This window comes from Hemiscyllium ocellatum, chromosome 9 (genome assembly GCF_020745735.1).
Source record: "Hemiscyllium ocellatum isolate sHemOce1 chromosome 9, sHemOce1.pat.X.cur, whole genome shotgun sequence".
NCBI classification, from domain to species: domain Eukaryota; kingdom Metazoa; phylum Chordata; class Chondrichthyes; order Orectolobiformes; family Hemiscylliidae; genus Hemiscyllium; species Hemiscyllium ocellatum.
In genome coordinates this window covers 39643224-39666567 of record NC_083409.1, presented here as the reverse complement: position 1 = coordinate 39666567, position 23344 = coordinate 39643224, and the positions used below count along the sequence as shown (strand labels likewise).

Genomic DNA, 23344 nt, shown 5'->3' with positions numbered 1-23344 from the left:
AGGCTATGGCCCAGATGTAGTGCTCTTGAATCTGAAGGTTTAAGATTCGCGCCAAATGTGTAAGCCTAAATTCCAGGCCAAATGGTGCAGCTCTGGTGAACTGTGACACTGTCAAAGATGCTGACCTGTGAATGAGCTGTTAATGTAAGACCCTGTCTCTCTTCTCTGGGCATAAATATCACAGTACAGAAGTTCGAAGAAAGCTAGGGAAGCTCTTTATGGGAATCCTGATTAATCATCCTCTTGCAACCATAATCGATATTTTACAGTTTGCAGAGAGCTTACTGCACTTACATTGGCTCTCATTTCTGCATCACATATGGCAACTTGGTTCTGAAGCATTGACTTATCTCAAAGACATGCTGGGGTGTGCCGGGTTCACAAAAGCTATATAAATATAACATCTTTCTATCATTCTTTAAAGATATGAATATGAGAAACAAATGGCTGTATATTTGAATATGAATAAAGCAGTGATGCATTAATGTCGATAAAACCTTCAGGTGAAGTTGCACTCTTTCAGTATTCAAAAAAAACAGCAAAACCAAAAGGCTTTGTTTTTGGAAAATATATCCTTGTTATAATCAGAAACAAGTAAACCTAAATATTGGGCATTTCTGCACTGATGGTCCACACAGCAGCCGCTCAGCCAGCTTATGTCAAAATGTTCTTGGGTCAAGTTGGCTTCACAAAGTGTGCATTCATACTCATTTGTTCTGGAAAGAAAGAGGCCATAAATCATTTTCACTGAACTCAACGGTTTTCGTGGGGAAAATAAAAGTTTTAAAAAGTGCTGCAACCCAGGATGACTAAACCATCACAGGTAGGACATGAATATTACATTTAGTTAAACTGGAGTTAGGACATGTCTCAAAGCATTCATATCTTTTCTACTCACACATATAAAATGGTTATTCAAAATTACTCATCCTGTGACCAGCATTCTTGCTTTGTGAGGCAAGATGGGCCAGAGTTATTTCAAATGTATTACACTCTGTCAGGGTCCCAGTGGACAGGACCCTTTCCCACTCCTCCTTCCCCACCCCCGCCCTCCATCTTCCCCGCCACTGCTATAAAGTTGCAAGACTCCATCCAAAGTCAGTGAAACGTCCAGTTGCTGGTTAAATTGGTCTCTCCATTTCTGAGGAGTGATCATCGGAATTGCATCATCTCTCACTCCTTAGTAAAAATGGGTCATATGTGTGTTTAAGTTATTGAAATGAAAGAAGGACCCAGGTAGTCTTTAAAGAATATGCAATCTGCCTCAGGCATCAGTATAATGAAACTGAACCTTGAAATTAAGATACACAAAAGCCAATATTTTCAATTGCTTTGAGCTATTTTAGCTCAGTCTTCAATACACTTGTTAAAATAGCAGACTAGGAAATTGCATACAAATATAAAGTATCTTTAAGCCAACCTTCATATTTCTGCTGTTTGCCTTAAATATATTCAGGAATATTTCAGTATTTAATAGCCATCACAGTAACTCTATCCTTTGTACTGAAGTCTATAATTTTAGTACAAATCATGAACAGCAAAATATTTCCCCTGTAATTTCAGAATACAGTTAACAAACCACAGTTACAGATTATATTCTACTTTTACACTACTCTCTCCAGCTTCTCCATAACTAAGCTGCAACTCTGATTTAGCAGAATAAGTCTTCCTGCCCCGCCACAGCTGTTTCCCTTCTTCGTTCACACACAGCTCCTTGCATGCATCCTCCGACAGATGCCTCAAATCATGGTGCAATGAGAAATCATAGCAGTGATTATGTGCAATACAATGGCTAATACAGCAGCAACACAGGAAAAAGGAGTAAACTAGTTAATGAGATCAAAACTAGGGAAACATTTAGTTTCCACAGTTTCTTCTCATTTAAAGACGACTATCCCACCGTTAGTGTGGTGAACCTCCATTGCACTCCCTCAATGACAAGTTTGGCATCTTCAGAGGAGAGACCAAAAGTGCACACAATGCTCTGAGTCCAGTCTCAGTAAGGCTCATTTCAACTGCAGAAAGACTTCTTCACTTCTGTACTCCAATAACCTTGTGACAAAGGCCAGCTTAGGATTGGCCTTCCTCATTGGTTCTTTTAACAAATAAGCCAACAGCAGAACTAATATACATTGCTTATAGACAGAAGCAATTATTCATCTGCTTTTGTTGTTTTAAAAAAAAAGGACATTAAAGACTGACCTAAAACAACTTTAGTGACTCCCTGGACAAGGAAACCCAGGTCCTTTTGGATACCAAGAATTTGCAAATTCTCACCATTTCAGAAAACCTGTCTGATTTTTCTATCAAAGAGGATAACTTCACATTTATTCAGATTACATTCCATCTGCTATATTCTTATCCATTCATGACACCTGTTCAAGTCTGAAGTCTCATTACAGTCTCAGTTCATATTCCCACTTGATTTGGTAATCAAATTTGGAAATATTACAATTAGTCCCCACATCTCAATCACTATGAAGTATAAACTATTAAAACCTGTGACCCAAGTACCGATCCTTGTACTACCATACTGGTAACAGCCTGTCACTCTAAAAATGATCCATTTATTCCTGTGTGTTAACTAATTTTCAATTCATAATAATATTGCCCTCAACCCCAAACACTCATTTTGTTTACTTGCCTATTGTGTGGCACTTTATCAAGAGTCTCCTGCAAATCCAAATACATCACATCCATTAGTTCTCTTGTAACCAGGTCACTAGTAAGACACTCAAAAAAAAACACACACTCCCAACAGGTTTAGTCAGAAAGGATTTCCATTTCATAAAAGGAATGTTGATTCTGCCCAACTCCATCATCATTTTCTGTGTTCAGTTACCCCATCTTTTCAGATTGGGGCTGGTTAGTTCAGTTGGCTGGGCAGCTGGTTTACAATGTAGAGTGATGTCAACAGCATGGGTTCAATTCCCACATCGGCTGAGGTTACTACGAAGGCAATACCTGGGAGCTCAGCCCTCAACTAAGGCTTACCAATCCTCAGGTTAAATTCACCACCAGTCATCTGGGAGAGCATACTGATTTTACCTTATCTTTCCTAACATTTCCTTCCTACTGATGTCAAACTAATAGCTTTCTGGTTCTCCAATCTCCAACTACCCTCCTTTCTCAAATACTGAAGTTACAGTTGGTACTTTACTCTGAACCATCCTGGAATCTGTAGAATTTTGAAAGATGATCACCAACGCATTAATGATCGATAATCACATCCTTCAGCACTCCAGGGTGTAGCTCATCTGGTCCAGGAGATTCAAACCTTCACTCCAGTTAACTTTTCACACATTTACTCTGTTGCTAATTTCTTTCATGTCTTCAGTTTCAACAAGTCAATTGGTTATCTGGAAGAATTTCTGTACCTTTACTCTGTAAAGACAGACAAAGTAAAGGGTCTCCTTTAAACCAAAACATAGTCCGGGTGACAACTTTGCAGAACATCTACGTTCTGTCTGCAAAAAAAAATAAAAGGACTGTAAGCTTCCTCTTGCCTGCCACTTCAACACACCTCCAGGTGTTCTCTGGCCAACATCTCAGCCTCAGGCTTCCTGCGTGCTCCAGGGAAGCTCAGCGGAAGCTGGAAGAACAGCATCTCATTTTCCACTTGGGAATCTTGTAGCCTTCAGTATTCAATATCAAGTTCAATAGTTCAAGTCTGAGCACCTTCTGCCATGTCCTCTAGCCCTGCCCACAAACCAGGCCTAGTCATCATGGTCTGTTACCACAAGCAGCCCATTAGCAGCAATTTGTTCTCCCTGGTTGACCCTTACCCATTCTTTTATAATCGCAACTGTTTTTCTCTCTCTCTCTCTCTCTCTCTCAGCTCCATCTCTACCTATCATTTACTCCTGTCCCCCTTCCCCATCTTCTGCATATACCAACCTTTTCCTGGCTACAATCAGATCTGAAGAAGGATCACTGGGCCTTTAACTCTGCTTTCTCTCCACAAGTGCTGCCAGACCTATTGAGCTTTTCCAGCAATTTCTGCTTTTAAAAGTTTGTGACAAAGCAATTATTCAGCTTTCTCAGCATTTCCCTGTTCTCAATCATCATTTCCCATGTCCACCTGAAATGAGCCAAAATAATACTTCGTCCCAGTAAATCTTTTCCTTTTTAATACTAGGAAAGGTTTTACCATCCATCTTTATGTTCCTCATTAGCTTTAAAATAATTCTCTTAATCACATATTGCCAACTCCCAAACTGCTCCAAATCTCAGGCTTGCTACTTTTTCTGGATCCTTACAAGCCATTTCCTTTGACAGATGCAATGTTTAACCTCTTGTTAACCTCTTTCTCTCTAAAATTCTTGGCTGTGTGACATAAGATAACCAAAACAAAAGGGATATAATCACCACTTTTGAAAGTGTTCAACTGCACTGGCACAGGGAAACAGTCCCTAACCAGTTTCTAAAAGTCAATGCCCTTTGACTTTATAGGGCAGGCAATGACCTTGTGGGATTATCACGAGACTATTAATCCGGAGACCCAAGTGATTTTCTGGGGACAGATTTGAATCCTGCCAAGGCAGATGGTAGAATTGGAGTTCAGTAAAAATCTGGAATAAAGTCAAATATTGACCATGAAACTCGTGCCAATTATCAGGCAAAAATATATCTGGGTCACTAATTACTCTTAACAAATTACCTTACGTTGTGGTCGAGTCTCAACTGCTTTTTGGGCAGTTAGGGTTGACAATAAATGCTGGCCTAGCCAGTGACACCCAATCCCATGAATGAAAAAGATCATCGAGAATTAAACACTGGATTAGAGCCATAGAGAAGTAAAGCAAGGAAACAGACCCTTCAGTCCAACTCATCCATGCCGACCAGATATCCCAAATTAATCTAGTCCCATTTGCCAACATTTGGCCCATACCCCTTGAAACCCTTCCTATTCATACAGCCACCCAGATGGCTTTTAAAGTGCCACAAATGTACTGGCCTTTACCATTTCTTCCAGCAGCTCATTCCATACACACACCATCTTTTGTGTGAAAAGCTTGCCACTTAAGTCCCCTTTAAACCTTTTTCCATTCTCACCTGAAACGTATACCCTTTAGTTTAGACTTGCCCACCCCAGGGAAAAGACCTTGTCTATTTATCCTATCCATGTCCCTCATGATTTTATAAGTCTCTACAAGGTCATCTCCCCCACCTCCCCCCACCACCCCCGTCTCCGATGCTCCAGGGAAATCAGCCCCAGCGTATTCAGCCTCCCCCGTAGCTCAAATCCTCCAACCCTGACAACATCCTGTATATCTTTTCTAAACCTTTTCAAAGTCTCACCTCATCCTTCCAATAAGAGGGAGACCAGAACTGAATGCAGTATTCCAAGTGGCCTTGATTTCCTTTTTTGCATTTGTAACTTTTATAATGATTGCTTGACATAAGAGGTTATTGCTCTTTAATTTCTTCTAATAGAAAGTGGTTTGTATCCATCCAATCAACCTATTCTTGATTTCCTGTCAAGCCATTTTACCAGAATTAGATTTGATATGAAACAGCACTAAATTACAGGCAATCTGTTTCTTTTCTTCCTGTAGCTGCTGCCCCTTCAGTTTTCTATGTCCCATCTCACTGCACTGCAGAGGGCGCCTACTCGCTGCACAGGGTCCAAGTTTAGCAAACAGAAACTTTGTCAAATCCACAAACAGCTATCCCACCGTCACATCCCAAGACTGGCCTCCAAATGGAATACTTAAATGAATCCAAATGGCTGCTAACCGGTATTGGGGGCACCCTTTAGGGGTTGTAATTCCAACTCCTCGAGCAAGCTGACAATCAGGTGGCCAGCAACTCTTCAGACTCTGCAGCACCACTAGGAGCAGTGGCAACTGGCAGGACTGCAGGCTGATGCAGAAGCAACAAAAGGGGAGGAGTCCCTTGGATCACAGCGACTTGGAGTGTAACAGGGTCAGTCAAACAGACTTTCTGGTAGGTGGAGAGGGGTGACAAAGGTAGGGTGGTTGTGTGGGCAGCAAGGATTATTCTTGAATATAGAAGGGCCACAGGGTGACCAATCAGGTAGGATTCCCTGCCTCCCGCAAGGTTTACAGGTCAACATACCCATATGACATGGGAACCTCCAATCACTGTAAGACAGTAATGTGGCAGGAAGGCATTAATTGGTCTCAGTATTTGATTCACCAGCACAGGACAATGTTATGAAGTAGACATCATTCTACTACATCTGTGAACTCAGGGAAGCACCATATTGAGCAATGTGATACTTAGCTGCCAGGCACATGGCCAATGCAGTCTGAAACAGGATATTTCAGCAGGGATGTATTCTGGCTCACTGTCAGTGTCATGCTGCCTGTTACAGAGCAGCTTCGCTTTGCAATACTTGGGCTGCAAAATGTGCCCAAAGTATAGTCAAAAAGACCCCTGGACAGACAGTATTGAGACACATTCACCAGTCTGTCAGGGGAGCCATTTTAGGAACCAGCTCTCCAAGTAGCTAACACAGATGATCAGTTTAAAATAAAGGCAAGACTCTGACCTGGAATACACAGTCATTAGCCTGCAGGAGTGTCTGTTCCAGCAGATAATGGAATAGAGCAGCTTGCGCTTCAGGAAAGCTATGTGATGGAGAATGGCACAGTTGTCACATGGGGTCACTAACAATGCCTTGGGCTCTGCAGAATCTTGCCAAGCAGAACAAAAAGTAAGTTGACCAGAAGACAGGAAACTCAGCTCATTAGCCTGTCTGCCCACTCAGTTGGATACAAAACACCCGAAGGAGTGATTTGAAGAGGAGAGGAAAATATTTTGTGTCCTGACTAATGATGAGTAAATTTTCATTGGAAAAACAACAATGGCTCCCTTATTGGAGGTGGAATCTTATAGTGTATGGTTTACCTGTCACATTTACAGTAAAACTGATGACACTTTTTAAAAAAAACAAGTCCTGTATTGGTCCTGAAGTGCATTAGGGCATTTGCTGGGGGAAAAAAATTCAAATTTAAACACAATGCCTTTCTTTGTAAAAGATATACAAACTTGCAACAATATTTTGGTAAATTGCTAGTGTCAAATTAATAGAAACAAAAGACTTGCTATAGAGCATGAGCAAAGAATGAGATCTGGACTTCTACACAACAGCAACAATAAAAAGAAAGTGTCTTGGCAGTCATGCGCTGTCCTGGAATTACATTTTATCAGTCCTGCACATCAAAACTGAATACCAAGCCCGCAAACCTGAATGACTTCTCAACTTAAGATTGTTACTCCTTACCTTTCACTAATAGCTGCAGAACAGGCTTTTCTGCAATTTGCTAATGAGGATAGCATTACAAAGCAGAATTGGGCAAGCATCTATAGGTTATAATTAATTATGTTTTCAATAGAATAACACAAAAATTTAAAACATTAGCATATTGTTCCTGGTTTACCACAGAACATACCATAGCTTCAACAATACATCTATTGATTCTGTTGCTGTTATAGGGAAGACTGTTGAGCAATTAACTAGCCTTTAAAACTAAGCTTTTTCACCTCGTGACAACTGTGATCTGTACACTCACTCCAGTTTCCGAACAAATTCAAGATATTAAACACACCAATTAAAAGCAGCAACACAATTTGAATGAAATTATTGTCTTCCCATAATAAATAGGGTAAATGTTTAAATTAGTTTTCCTAAATTTCAAAACCACGCTTTACTGCAATATCATGACTTTTTTAAAAAATTGAATAACAGATCTTCAATCATTTCATTAAAGAAAGAAAATACAGGCAGGCCTAAGGTAGGTATTGTAATTAGTCTACGATAGACCACAGGCATCTCTGTCCGTTATGAGAGAGAATGAGAAACTTGGTCATATGGCTGGAAATGTACTATCCGCATTAAAGCCGAGACAAGGCAAGAGACAGACCCACATGAGCTATGACAGCCAGTACGGAAAGTGGTTGGTGCAATTCTACATCACAATGTAGCCAACAAAATTAAGTGAACCCAGTCAGGCCCCAACAAAATGTACACATACCTTGCATGTCCAGTTTAATTTTGACACCAGGAGACCAGGGTCTGTGTGCTGATTCCCCAGTGTTAAACCAATGCAAATGCAAAACAAAAACAATTTTACAGGCGCAAATTTGATGGTACACATAGGTTGGAGGATGAATATAGAGAAGTCAGATTTGGTTTATGCCAATGTTTTTGAGGACAATGCTGTTATGTTTGGGTTAATACATGATGAATACTTGCAGTCAGTTATATGAATTTGTCAAACTCACGATGGAATAAATTAACACCTTCTGCACTTCCTGTCAAAAACAAAAACCAGAAATTGCTGGAGAAACTCAGCAGGTCTGGAAGCTTCTGGAAATGTTAACTGTGCTACTCCCAAGTCCATGACACTGCATTGTAACTGTTCCAAACTAGTTCCAAAGGGTCATTGGACTGAAAGTGTTAACTCTTCTTCCTCTCCACAGATGCTGCCAGACCTGCTGAGTTCCTCCAGCTATTTCTATTTTTGTTTTTAATTTCCAGTATCCACAGTTCTTTTTCTTTTGTGTAAAATCATATACTGACAGAATACTAACGCAAGATTTCCAGAATGCTTTCAAATAGCAGGGGCCAGAATGTAAAAGGCAGCACAAGAAGGTTGATTTGTTCACAAAGAGTCTTAACTGCTACATAACCCAGCAAGGTCTTTACTTCCGTGAAAATCTGAGCAAACAGAATGAGACAGTTCATGTCACAAACCCAATATATACCAATGTTTTTAACAAAGACCCAAATCCTTTCCAGAGTAATGAAAGCAAAGTCAGAACCTGGTGATGATTTCACGGAATATTTTTAGCCTGCCTGCTCTCATTCATTGTATGAGAGTTTGGTCATATCCATGCCCGGAATCCAAGCTTCAGTTACTCTCCAGTCAAAATTTGAATTCTAAAAGACCAGAGCACAAACGGACTCCACAAGTAAAGCCAAAATTCTTTATTTCAAATTTCACTTGCTTGTCATACAATCCCTCCAGCAACAAATAATTCATTTTGGAACACCTATAAATGTTACAGTATTTTGAAATCATTCTGCACTCCCATCGCTTTGAGCAATACATGTACAATTTGAAAATTTCGCTTTTTGAAAATTAACTTTTGAATTTTTCATGGATTTGCCATCCACTAATTTAAAAAGAAACGTCACTTCATTCTAAAAGGAGATTAACTATTTTCATTTTAAAGACAGGCAATGAAATCTCATACCAAGGTGTTAAAACATTCTTCCATAGACAGAGAGGGGAAAAATAGACAGATATGGTCACATCATTTTAAGACCAATAAACTGTCATGCATTAAAAACAGTTAGAAAATATAGATGCAGAATGAGGGTAGAAGATAAAGAGTTCAAGATGTTTTATTATTCACTCAAGGGATGTGATATCGATGCCCAACATTTATTGCCCAATCATAATGCCCCAGAGAAGTGGCAATAACTGATCTTCTTTAACTGCTGCATAATGGACACCCAGAGGTCTGTTTGGTAAGGATTTCCAGAATCCTGACCTAGCAACAATGCAAGAACAGCAATATAAATCTAAATAAGGATGGGGACATGGAGATGGAGCTGTTTCCATATGTTTGCTGCCCTTGTCTTTCTAAATGGTAGAGATGGTGCTAACAGAGGTCCCCTAATGAGTTACTGCAGATGATACACATTGTTACCATTGTCAATAATGATGGTGGTGGATGGGTGCCAATCAAGTGGGTTGTTTTGTCCTAGATGGTGTCAAATTTTTTGAGCTTGTTGGAGCTGCACTCATTTAGGTAAGTGGAGAGTATTTCATCACATTTGAGAGATTATGCCTTGTATATTGTGGACATCAACAAAATTGAGAAAGGTTTTGGTTTTCTTACCAGAGGAAAGATTTTCTGGCTTTGTAAACAAAAAGATTTATAGACTGATTCCAGGGATGGCAGGACTGATGTGTGACAAAAGATTGGATCAGTTAGGACAATATTCACTGGAATTGAGAAGGAACGAAGAGGTTGAGTGGCTGGGGGGGGGGGGGGGGACTCAAATCTATAACATTCAGGGCTAGACAAGGTAAATGCAGGAAATAGGTACCACTGATCAGAGTCATAATTTAAGGATATGTTGAAAGATATTTAGGATTGACTCAACTGGAAGAAATTTCTTCAGAAAGTGGAAAGCCTGTGAAATTATCTGCCACAAAAAACAATGGAGACCAAAATATTGAATTTTTCTACAAAACAAACAAACGAGTTGGATACAGTTCTTAGTACTCAAGGGATCAAAGGGTATGGGGAGAAAGCAGGAACATTAGATTGAGTTGGATGATCAGATCCTATGAATCAGCCCTGCCATTCTAAAGGGCCAAATGGGCTACTCCTGCTCCAATTTTCTAATGTTCCTAAGGCAGGCTTTGGGGAGTTACTGGATACAAAATTCCTAACCTCTGACATGGTCTTCTGGACACTGTTTATATGGCTGGTCCAGTTCATTTTCTGGTCAATGGTAATCCCCAGGAAGTCAATAGCAAGGGATTCAGTGATGGCAGCACCATTGAGTATCAAAAGGTCATGGTTGGATTCTCTCGAGCTGGAGACATTCATTGTGTGGTGCCAATCTTATTTGCCACTTGCCACAATCAAGAATGTTATCCATGTGCTCTAACCATCTACAAGCAAATTCAAATGCTAAATATGTAGCTAGGTTGATTCCATTCTTCTGTGAATAACTTTTTTTATGTATTAAAAGTTAAGGTATGAGACATATGCAAAGAGGCAAACATGTTTAATAACTTTGCATTAATCTTTTAATTTTTCCCATGTCGCCATTAGCTTGCACAAAATGTAGTGCTGTGCCCCAAGCACAATTTTAATCATTTAATTTGAGTCAATACAATAAAAATAAGAAACAGGTGATGTTAAGAAACCAAACATCCACAGCTTCTTAATGACCAGAGAGCGGTGAATCGGTTGAAGTTACAGCCACAGACAGCTGTGGAGGCCAAGTCATAGAGTGCATTTAAGACAGAGGTAGATAGATTCTTGATTAGTAAGGGAATCTAAGTTACAAGGAGAAGGCGGAAGAATGGGGTTGACAAATATATTAGCTGTGATTGCATGGCCTAATTCTGATCCTCTACCTTGTGGTCTTAACAACCATGTCAGAAAGACCCACCAATTTTCATGCACGCAGAATTTAAAATTTGCCTCAAAGTCTAATACTCTCATTAGAGAATGAAACAATGTGTTAGTAGGTTTGGGAGAAACTTCTCTCACATGAGGTGAGGCAAACATACTTTTGGTCCTGTCAAAACACACTGCCTCCTACTTATCAGTGTGTAATACAGGCAATTACATATACCAGAACTATCATTCTGGAAGGCTTTAAATGATCCCTTTCTTCACTGTGACTTTTGTAATAAGGCTTCAAACCGTTGCAAGGAATTCAATAGCAATCCAAAATCATTCTCATGACCTTTGGCTCAAATCAGATTTGGAAACCATCAGGAATTTTAAGAAAAACCTATACAAAAAATTTTCCAAGGCTTTTACTAGATCTTCACCATTTAAAACAAAATATTAGTCGCAATCCCATGAGCTCACATAAAAAGGTATGTCCTAGTCAAGATACCTTTCAGACAGCTTAGATATTGAACTATTCCAAAGTTCAAATCAACTGAAATTGAAATAACTTCACTCAACTCTTGCCTCTCGATCTGTTGAGCCTTAATATCATTTAGTTGGAAATCAATTGATGTGAGAAGTCTTAAATCTTTATGATTTTTATCAAACCTCCTCTGCCAGATGATGGTTTACAGTCTACCCAACTCACAAGCACTTCTCTTTAAGAAAAAGAAAGAAAACACTTAACCAACTAGTGTTCACAAAACACACAACACATTCTGCTTAAATTTTGCAAAGTGTTGGTCTCAAATCTTAGAAGTGTTGCACAGAAGTACAGAATTTCAAAGTACTGTACAGAAACATACAAAAAAGTTCTAATAATCTTGAACTTTATGCATAAAACCCAAAGCATGCACATGTAGGATAAAGAACCCAATATATGTTGGTGAATGTAATTAAAGGAAACAACTTTAGTGTTTTGTGCACGACTATGCAAACAGACAGATTATCCAAGGTGCTATGATTGGTAATTCTGTAACTAATATCAAGCATCATTTTAATAATTGTTTTTGGGCTACAATAAGATAACTGAAGATCCTTCAAATGTGGATGTTTAAAGTAATGAAAACCACTCCAAAACACAAGGCTATCCCATGGTCTGCTCATCCTGCCATCCCACGCACTATGGTTCACAGTGTTGCAGAAATAAGTCAACATAATCAAAGAGAGTGTTATTTTTACCATATCTTCCCAACACTTTGTTGGTACTTGCATGATTTCTGTCCTCTTTGTGAAGAACACAAATAGCCATGAAGACACACTGAACCACACCCACCTCCATAACACACTTCAATTGCTCTCACACATTCTGTACTGCAGCCTATTGTAAGATTGTTTAAGAAGAAACTGCTTCAGGTAGTAATGTATAAAACTCATTAACACCCATTTGCTTCTAATGCGATTTTACCTTATTAAAAAAACAACAAATGAAAAAAAAGTGAAACCATCTCTTTGGGAGTGACACTTTGCACTCTTTTTCCATTCTCCTTGATTTGTGGGTGTCACTAGCAAGACCAGGAATTATTTCAGTTTCCCAATTCTCCTTGAACTCAGTGGCTTGCTGGATCATTTCAAGGGATTGTTAAGAATTAACAAACTGTGGTTCTGGACTCACATGTATTTTTAACAACTACTGGTGATAGTTTTATAGTCACCACTGAGGCTTGCTTTCAGTCCCATATTTTATTAATGTAATTTAAATTCCATCACAGCATTAGCCTGAGCCTCAAGGTTATTCACCCAATAACAACATTACAACTCTGTCGTGGCTATCCCATTACAGCGAAAATTCAGAGGCAAAATATAATTATGCACTATGCCAGAGAACATTGTCCCGACAGGACTGGCACATCACTGAATAAAAAACACATACCAACCAAGTAAATGATGGGATACATAAACAAATCTGTTCATCATTAGCCAAGCAATTTCTTCTTAAATCTCAGGAGATATATTACAAAATAAAACTGATTTGGGCACGACGACTACACAAGCTAAGTAAAAGCTTCCTGTAATGCAGATTATGCTTTTTCTCCCAGCGAATTCTCTATGCCCTACCTCAGTACCCAATTTGGAAATATTTCCCTTCATGCAACAGTTTGGTTCTCTGGCTTTGGAGGCTTGGGAATGCATCTTCCTTATGTTCTCCAGTGCTCATCCATGTTGCAGACATGCATAATTGCCTGTCACCAGCAATTACTTCTTTATTGTGGATGTTCAATCCTTCCTCTCAATTTAAAAAGTTCCACGTCACCACAACCCATGCTTTGATCATATTGGTGGCCAAGATTGATCAAAGAGTTACAACAGTTTACCAGCAACATCAGTAACTGCAATGTCCCACAGGGAAAAGTAGTGATGAGAATGCAGTGAGGACATGATGGTTATGTACTAACAATGTTAAATTATGCCAAAAAAAGTAATTGATTTTGTTCTACATCTCCAAGACTGTAGAAGTGTTTATTTTTTATTCCCACATCCTCAAACAGAGGTTTCTGGGCCATAAAAACATTTAGACAGAGCTTATTTATCTAGGGCCAGATTTAAACTATGTATCATTGCAAACTTAAAAGCTGGGATCATGAGTTAAAATCTTAATGACAAGGCTCATAAATTATCTTCAAGAGAAGAGAGAAGAAATGAGAAGCAGTAATGGCATCATTAGGAATTGAATCATTGAGTACAGAAGAGGCCTTTTGACCCACAGTCTGTACTGCCAAATATATACGACAACCGATACTGGTCCCACAGTCTTGAATATTGGTGACATTTCAAGTACTTTTTTTAAAAAAAAGATTGAGAGGTTTCCCATCTCAACTACCCTGCCAGGCAGTGCATTCCAGAACCCCACCACCCTCTGGGCAAAAACAAACTGGAGCATTATTTCAGACAAATCTGAATTCAGGATTATGGCATAGATTTTGCATTGAATATTATAGGCTATGCTTCAAATTTTTCCTCTGAAATCCTCCCTATAATTTCTGCATTTCATTTTAAAATAATGTCCCCCTTGGTATTGACCCTTTGACTAAGGGAAACAGCAGCTTTCTATTCACTCTGTCCATGCTTCTCAGTCAGGTCTATCCATCAACCTTCTCTGCTGCAAATAGCAAGCAACAGATTCCATTGCCTTAGATTCTAAACCAGAAGAGTGCTTTTTGGCACTTGGAAATTGTACGTGGATCAGCTGATAGATGAAACAGTCAATGATAATTCACCATTGTGAACTCTTTTTAAGTTGTCATTTATATCATTGGCAGCAGAGAAGATCAATGATATAGAGAATATCCGTGAGTACATGCACACAGTCTCAAATCACAACTCACTAGATGAACACAAGGACAACAGACACGTGCTATGGAACCAAAAAAGGAACAAAAAGCACTAGATCAATGTTTAGGAAAGCAGAGACAAAGCTGCATTTTTGAATATTGATTGTAGGCCAAATGTTGTCACACAATCATCATAAGGAAGCAAAAAATATGTGGCATCTGTAATGGCTTGGGGAACTTTTGAAAGGAGTCCTTAGAGTTTGCATCAGTTCTAAAACTTTGAGTATTATTATTATAATAACGTCGGTCCACCTTGACCTGCAAGCAGTACCAACAGGAAGGATGTTACCAAAGAATAGTCATGTGGCTGGAAGACAAAGAAGAGTTGCAGGCAAAGTAGGGCTACAGCAGGGGAAATCAAATAAGGCAAAACAAGAAATTTGAGTAAGGCTGTTATAAAGAACATTGTAGTGATAACAATACTCGCCAGGTGGACCTCATAGACTGAGTTCCCTGATTGGGACTGTTAATCTGCTCTAATCAGGAAGCCCAGGCTGACAGATATAAACATGAGTGTCAGAGGTTCTGTTCACCCACAGCTGGCTTTGATGAAGCTGGATCAGTGTCAAGGATTCTCCACGTGTAAATAAAGGCTGCCTTGGAGACAAAATACCAGCTTCTGGACATTTATTTCAGAATAATGAACTCTGAATTCAGGATTATGACATTGATTTTGCCTTGAATATTGTATTCTATGCTTCAGCTTTGCCAAAGCCAACCAGATTGTTTAGCAAGTCTGTGGGAACAACCTGTGCCAGCAAGACTATCGTGAACTATGCTACGGAGATTCAGCAATTGTAGGCTTGTTACATTAGTTTGTGTGGATTTTTATTTGTGTTAAAGCAATGGGCTACAAAAACATGAAATTTCATTGGTAATTTTTTTTTGATTGTGGGTCATTCAGAAAAATTGGTAAAATTTGGTTTGTGGTTCCCCACAGAGATCACAACAATTGTTTATTCAGCACAATGAACAAACTCATGGTTGGGTGGGTGGGTGAGTGTTGTATTATATTCATTCCAAATATGGAAAGATTTGCAGCTGTTGGCAAAATATATGCATGATGTCCTGTGAATAGTTATTAAAATAAAACTCATACACAAGAATTCAATGATCTCCACAAATCAATTTACTAAGTAACTACACACTTAAAATTCAGGCAAGGCAGCATCTAAATGTCTGGTTTTCAGAAAATTAGATTTGAAACACTGTACCTGTACACAATCTATCCCCCAAAGCCCAAAATGTTTAGAATGGATTAGTTGCCATTTAGTTTCCTAATCTGATCTGCATCGTGCCTGCACTGCCATTATATTTGTCTGCTACACTCCATAATACCATGATCTTTTCTACTGTTCACTCTGAAGTGATTTCTTTTGCCAGTTATTTGCAGCATTTTAAAATTTCCCCGGGGAAGAGATTATTGAAAAAAAAATTAAACAAAGTGATGCTGTTTTAATTATCACTCATTATTATAATCCCAATGCCCCAAAGAGAATTGGCCACATCCAAATATCTAAGCCTATGAAAATTTAATACTTGACAACCAACTGAAGGAATTTAGATGTTCAACCACACAAAAAAAACTACACCAAATCTTCAAGAGCTGGATAATGGCATTCATTGGCTCTTTTAGGAAGAGCCTGAGTAGCTTTCACTGTTTACCTCAGTTTGGAATAGCCCTGGCTTAAGACGGCTCAAACATTCAGCCACCTTTGTGAAACAGGCTGTTTGTCACCATCAGTCAACATTCCCACATATGGTGAAGTTTACAAAATGGACAAATGGTTGCTAAATTTCACAGACTAGAATGTTAGAGCATTACTACAGTTTGACTCGAAAACCTGAATGCATCAAAAATAAACTGCTAACATAGAATTTAACATACTTATTTCCAAGTTGTGGCCTTCGGTGCAAATAAATGTAAAATTGAGGTTTTAAGGGAGCAATTATGCGTTCTCCTGAAAAGCAAAAAGAGTACAAGTGAACGCCACAGGTGGGAATCAGTTCTGTTATCCAACAAGAACTTCTGCAACAATTGAAAATTAGCCCGCTGATACGAGATAAGATAGATGAGTGGAGATTTGAGCATCCACAATGGGATGGGCTACTTGGGCCAAATGGATATACAGCACAAAAATAGACCAAAGTATTAAAGAGCGAATTGTGCTCTGTAACTTCTACTTTCAAATAAGCATTTATGACCTTGATTGGGTCATCACTACGTAGGCTCACACCACCACAAGGACACCATCTTCAAACTGTCCACCTTTCCAAAACTAACTTTGTGGCTTTCAACCACAAAAGGCAATATGCCTGATTTACTAAGTTCACACTGTGGCTAGACAAATTTTGCTTCAAGGCAGCTGCTCAGGCAATCATTTAAAATATCCCTACATTATTTACAATGGCAATGTGTAGCAAAATATTTATGCCAATCAAAGGCCAAAAAAGCATCAGACATGTGCATGTAACAACATAGATCTGTCCTTCTAAAAGAATGATCAGGCAGGTAGCTGCAGACACTTAGCTTAAGGAATTAATAAACATCAGGCTTAAAATTTATGAGAGACAAGCTGTGGACTGGAACAGATTGCATCAAGTAAAACATGATCAAATATTGCAAGATATTTGGTCAAGAAAATAATGACAGAATACGAACAACAGGAACTTTGTATCCCAGCAGAAAGTTGAGAATCTGATTTCAGCTAATGTCAAAAGAAAAGAGGGTTTTCCCTATTCCTGTAATGACAGTCAGTTTAACAGATAGTCAAGAATGTAAACAAAGAAATAATACTGGACAGAAGTAGATTAACTGAACAGATTATGAGCTACTTGAAATGAATCCACTTTATTTAATTCCAGTTCAGTTCCAAGGTCTGCTATGCTTACATTACAACCAAGATAGTTTGTGACCATTGTGACTTTGCACAGTCCCAAGTTACACATCAGTGCAACTGCAGCTTGAAACTAGCACCGGGCTGTCAAGTTCAAAACTAACTATGGGGCTACAGGAGGGATTTTCAATCCTCTTGTACAACTGGACTGTACTTTATTTTGTTATTTTGTGGCAGTTGAACAGGATTCATGTTGCCATACATACATCAATCAGGAGGGAGCGTGGGAAGCACTTTCATGCAATTCCTTATCTCCTAACCAGTCATGTTTAACAAATGTTTCCATGACCCATTAAAATCAATATCGGCAGTATTTGACTGCAAAAACAAAACTGGAAGTTCCTGGGGGATGCCAGAGCAGGGTTGGGAGGCATTAAATGAAAACTGGCAGTGTGTGTAACTGGGAAAATAGATCAGCAAGATTCTGAACTCCTAACCACTGATTTTGCTGAAATATGTCAATGGTTATAAATGGAGGTCATGTGGCTGCATACCACAAGACCAAAGGTACAAAGACAGCAAGCCCAAGACAGATATCTAAATGTACTGATCTACAATCATGCTAAAATAGATTAGCACTTCCAACACCACACCTGGAATATACTCAGAAGACAGGAAATATTTCGAATTATCACAATCTGATCACACCAGTACAGGAAACATTAGATTTAAGATATCAGTTTAAAAATACAAGACAGGAAGCAAAAGTGTCTGGAAGGAGTAATGTCTGCAATTACATACAAAAGCATTGTTCTTAAGGACACAAGAGAAAGCTAACAGTTGTTATTCAGCATCAGTTATTCAGGGGTTAACAGATTCAAACTTGGATTGAACACAATATTCAGAAACAAAAAATTATTTTCTCACCCAAAAGTGCAATCTCTGATAAAACAAGAGGCCAGTACTCAATATCTTGATACCTTCCTATAACATATGGTGATGTGAAGCAAGCTAATCTCCAAATATTCAGATCATCATCTTCTACACAGCCACTTGCTTTGCCTGTGCCCCAGGAAGCCCCATATAGTCTTTTTGCAAGATAGGTTTTAAGTAATGAGCATTTCAGTATTTACATGCAATAGGTTGCACAGGTAACAGCTAACTGTTGGCTTGGCACAGCAATAGCACACACTAAACCAGAAGAATGAAGATTGTCTCATGAGATAGACGCACATAATCTAAACTGACACTGCACTGTCAACAAGAACAGGTCGCATGTATTTTAAATAGTGCCTTTCAAAACCTCAAAATTTTCAATGAAATGCTTTTGAAAGGTTGTCATAATGTAGGAAATGTAGAAACTAATTTATGTTCAACAAAGTCCCACTTACAATAATGACAAAATGGCATGATATTGTGTTCTAGTGACATTGACAGAAAAGGTTAAATGTTGACCAGGATGCTCAGGAGATGCTCCCCAGATTTTCCTTCAAAATATGCCATGGGAATCACGTGCTTATTTAAGACAGGGCTCAGTTTAAAGCCTTATCTAAAAAAGGTAACAGCTCCATCAGTGCCACCCTGGATTATGCACTTAATTCTCTGGGTTGGGATCTGAACTGAAGACGGACTCAGACCCAAGTGCTGTACTAATCCAAACCTTCACTTTGCTGTTGAATGCCGATTCCCCGTCTGCCTTCTGGGGGTGGAGGGGCAGATCACATTATACAATTAGAAGGATCTGGGAAGTTCTCCTACTGTGCTGACCAACATCAAAAATAGATTGCCTGACCACTTATCTCACTGTTGCTTGTACAACCTTTGGAGCATGCAAATAGTCTGTAGCTTTCTTGCACAATCATATAGATGTAAACGACAATTCAAAATTAAAAATCACACAACACCAGGTTATAGTCCAACAGGTTTAATTGGAAGCACACTTAGCTTTCGGCGCGAGGCTCCTTCATCAGGTGATAGTCGCTCCGAAAGCTAGTGTGCTTCCAATTAAACCTGTTGGACTATAACCTGGTGTTGTGTGATTTTTTTAAACTTTGTACACCCCAGTCCAACACCGGCATCTCCAAATCATGACAATTCAAAAGTAATGGATGGCTTGAAATGCCCTGAGGCAATGCTTTTTTTAAAAACAAAAACACAGTTTCAAGATTTTTTTTCCTTTTAGATAGCTATATTTTCCTCAAATAACAAAAAGGAAGGTCAACAACAAGTTTAAACCTAGAGTTCAGGAAGGTTAACAATCATCTCAAAAACTTGATCAATACATTCCTAATTTCATCTATTTCACATCTGGGCCATAGCTGTTCATGCTGCAGATCCACTTTCCTTAACTACACCTGTACTGCACCTCAAACTATACCAGACTATAAACGGTTACTGCTTAGGTTGTTTTCAGAACTTAAAAGCCTGCTTATATAAATGCAAGCTGCGTTTGGGTAGTCACGTGGGTTATGTAGGTGGCACAGGTCAGAGTTCAAATGAAGTAATCTTGAACATGTCCACCAAGACCTTCTGCAAATAAAACCATACCCAGACTGCAAATAATAAGATAACACTTTAACAGATTGAAGCCTGATTAAATACACTGAAACTCTGCTACAAATCTCAACAAAATATCCTCTAGATTAGAGAGGCAATCCTTAACTTGAGCCATACGTATTGTTACTGAGGTTCTAATGAAGTCGTGATATATTGAGATATCCCCAAACCCAGACTGTTGGGAATTTCTGCTACTCAGATACTTAGAAACAACTGAAAAAGGACAGACTTTCACTTCACACTGACAACTCTCCGAAGATGTGTGGCTTCACAGCTCATTCATAATTCTCCACTCGAAAGTTGTACCACAAGGTCTACAGAAATCCAGGCAACAATCCCCTTCTCCCTGGTACGTTGACATCGGGAAAACAACACATGCTTCCCGAATCTATCTGGTTAACACTGCGCCTTCACTTTTCCTCTCACGTTTACCGACTGCAGTTCCAAAGCTCAGTCATTTCAGATCTCACACCTTGGGGCCATATGCTGAATGGGGGCTGACACACAGTCCATGCACAGTGACTGAACACATGGAGCTGGACTTGTCGCTCACTCACCCTTATCCTTCTCATAGCAGCCACGATCTCCACCCTGCTGTTCGGCCTGGGTACGTCCAATGTCCCGATGTACTGTTAACGAGAAAGAGAGAGAGAGAGAGAGGTAAAAAGGGAAGAGCAGTCTTTTTGTAAAGATCAGGAACTCCCGCGACCTGCACGCTCTCAAAGCTCTGGTGCTCACAAGGAGTTGAAGTCCTGCAGAAAGTTACAGACCTTCGCCTCGAAACTGATGCCATGCTGAAAGGCTTCTTCATTGTGCAAAGGAATACGCAAGTCATGTCCATCGTCCACTAAGTTGTATTTGGTTTTGCTAGGCATGTTGGTTGAACAGTTGTAACCAGAAAACAACTAGGGCAAAAAGCGAAAACAAATAAAAAAAACCCCTCAGCTAACCTGCAGCAGGGGAGCCTTAATTTAAAACACTGGCACAACTTGAGATATTTATATGTATAAATATATAGGATCTATAATACAGGCTAACTAGGGAAACTTTATACGTTACAACCAGCCCCAATGACACCTAAAGGCTAGGATTTGATTGTGGCTGATGCAGTACTGTAGATTGGGAGCCTTGCTTTAGGCTGAGAGAGAGAGAGAGAGACCTAGCGATGCTGCAGCGGCGGTGGATTCGTAAATGAGTGAATGAGTTGAGTGAGAGCGGTTCCCTGCGCTGCCCCTGGCCGGCAGCTAGCGCTCAAGCGTCGGGACAGCTGCTGCTACCGCCGGTAGTAGTGGTGCTGGTGCCTGGGCTCCTGTTACCACAGCTCCTCCGTATCCCTTCCTCTCCCACGGCAGCGCCATATCAACACTTCCCAATCAGCCGACACATTCACACACAAAAAAAGACCCGATTCCCTCCCATTGGCCAGCGCCCGGGAATTCCGACCGATTTTTATTGGCGTAAAGTTACATCACTGCGCTCCGTGTGGCTGGAGAATTCAACATGCTTCCTGGTTTTCCCCCCTCGGAGGGAGGGAGGCAGGGCAGAGCGGCACTGGGAGAGGAATCTGGATGTGCCCAGCGCTGATCTCTCCTCTGCCAGGGTCTGCAAGGAATGTGCACTCGCCCTCTTGCGGCTGGAAGCGAGAGGCTTGTCCAACTGGGGGCTGTGTGTGTGTGTGTGTGCATACACACAACTCAATGTCAAATTACACCGACAACTTGCTGTCGATCCCCTTCACACTCTCTCTGTATATCCATCCAGTTGCTCCAAAACCCCTTTCAGAAGGAACTCCTCCCCCCCCCCCAACACACACACACACACACTCCCCGCCAAACGGAATACAAGGGCGCCAGCACCTCTCTGATTCTGAAAGTTGTGGGAGTAGGGAGATAGCGCTGACGGGAGCAGGTATTCTTCCCCTAGAGCGGCAGGGCATTGAGAGGACAGCTTCGTCCCTGCCGGCTGTTCGCTGAGAGTGAGTCCGGGGGATTCTGTCTCTGGAAGCTGGTAGTCAAAAGTGACCCCTGCCTTGTGAGGACATTGCAACGCGGAAGGTCGCGATTTCCCTGGTGCGTGGCTATATTCTCTAAAGTTTTTATTTTAAGTTTCCAATAGTCTGAAATGTGTTGTGAGTTAGCCCGGCCTGGAAACAGCCCCGAAACCCGAAGTTAAAAATCACACAACATCAGGTTATAGTCCAACAGGTTTACTTGGAAGCACTAGCTTTCGGAGCGCGGCTCCTTCATCAGGTGGTTGTGGATCATAAGAAACAGAATTTATAGCAAAAGTTTACAGTGTATTGCAAGTGAAATTATATATTGAAAAAGACCTGGATTGTTTGTTAAGTCTCTCATCTTTTAGGATGACCATGTTGGTTTCAGTTCTTTCTTATGTAAATCGTAGAACTTTTTTTGAAAGTTATATTCTCAAGTGAACTTTAATAGGTGCCACGTTGGCTCAGATAATGCATTGGAGTTGTGAGGTGCGCTGTGAAAGAACTGAAACCAATATGCCCACTCCAAAAGATGAAATAATCCAGGTCTTTTCAACCTATAATTTCACTTGCATCACACTGTAAACGTTTGCTATAAATTGCGTCTTACAATCCTAACCTCCACAATCACCTGATGAAGGAGCAGCGCTCCAAAAGCTAGTGCTTCCAATTAAACCTGTTGGACTATAACCTGGTGTTGTGTGATTTTTAATTTTGTCCACCCCAGTCCAACACCAACTCCTCCAGATTCTGAAACCTGAACTAAGTGATTCGAATCAGGACAGCGTTGGGGATATCGTATTGAAGCTGTAGTCCTTGACATTCTCAGTCAGCAGACTGTTTTGAATGTGACATCTGCTGAAAAGAGCAATGGAGGTGACACATGGTTTGAAAAAAAAATGCTTTTGTACCTTTAAAAGAATGTTTCTTAAACTCTTTCTCAATAATTGCACACCTCAACAGAATATGATGCATCATCCCTGGGCTGGAACGACAGTCCGAAGCAGCACGTAATCTCTCATTGATCATTGTCTTATCTTCAGATATATCAGTTGTTATTGTTTCCAATCCTCCTGCACATGTACTTTCATGGGAAAACTGTAATATTGCTTTTTTATTTCAAAAATATACTTTATTCATAAAAATATCTTTACATACATATAGTCACCAAAGCAGTTCAGTTCTGTGCAGTAATGTATGAAGAAACAAACACTGGAGTTTGACTTTATCCAGCAAACACACCAAAGGCATTTCTTGCTTGTACAAGACTATATTTACACCTCTTAGAAGCACTGGGGGGTCTGATAATTGAACGGACCCCATCTAACTTCATCAGAAAGAGCTGAGACAGTGGTCTTTCCCCATTGTGCCCTGGTGGCAGCTTCTCTGAGCTTTAGTGTGTCCCTCAGCAGATAGTACTGGACCTTGGAATGTGCCAGGCTGCAACA

The 23344-nt window shown here is 40.0% G+C and overlaps 1 protein-coding gene across 5 annotated transcripts in view; it reads right to left on the bottom strand.

The window, feature by feature from the left end:
* Nucleotides 1–21462, bottom strand: part of nos1apa (nitric oxide synthase 1 (neuronal) adaptor protein a) — a 368693-nt gene extending 347231 nt beyond the window's left edge. For 2 of the 5 annotated variants that reach the window (XM_060830171.1, XM_060830172.1), the window contains exons 1-2: nt 20674–21462; nt 20461–20532 (exon numbers count right to left, since the gene is read on the bottom strand). In XM_060830171.1, coding sequence (XP_060686154.1) covers nt 20461–20532; nt 20674–20778 — 177 coding nt within the window. In that variant the 5' untranslated portion in view covers nt 20779–21462. The remainder of the gene's footprint in view (nt 1–20460; nt 20533–20673) is intronic. The other 3 variants (XM_060830167.1, XM_060830168.1, XM_060830169.1) reach the window with 3 other exon arrangements.
* Nucleotides 21463–23344: the final 1882 nt, after the last annotated feature.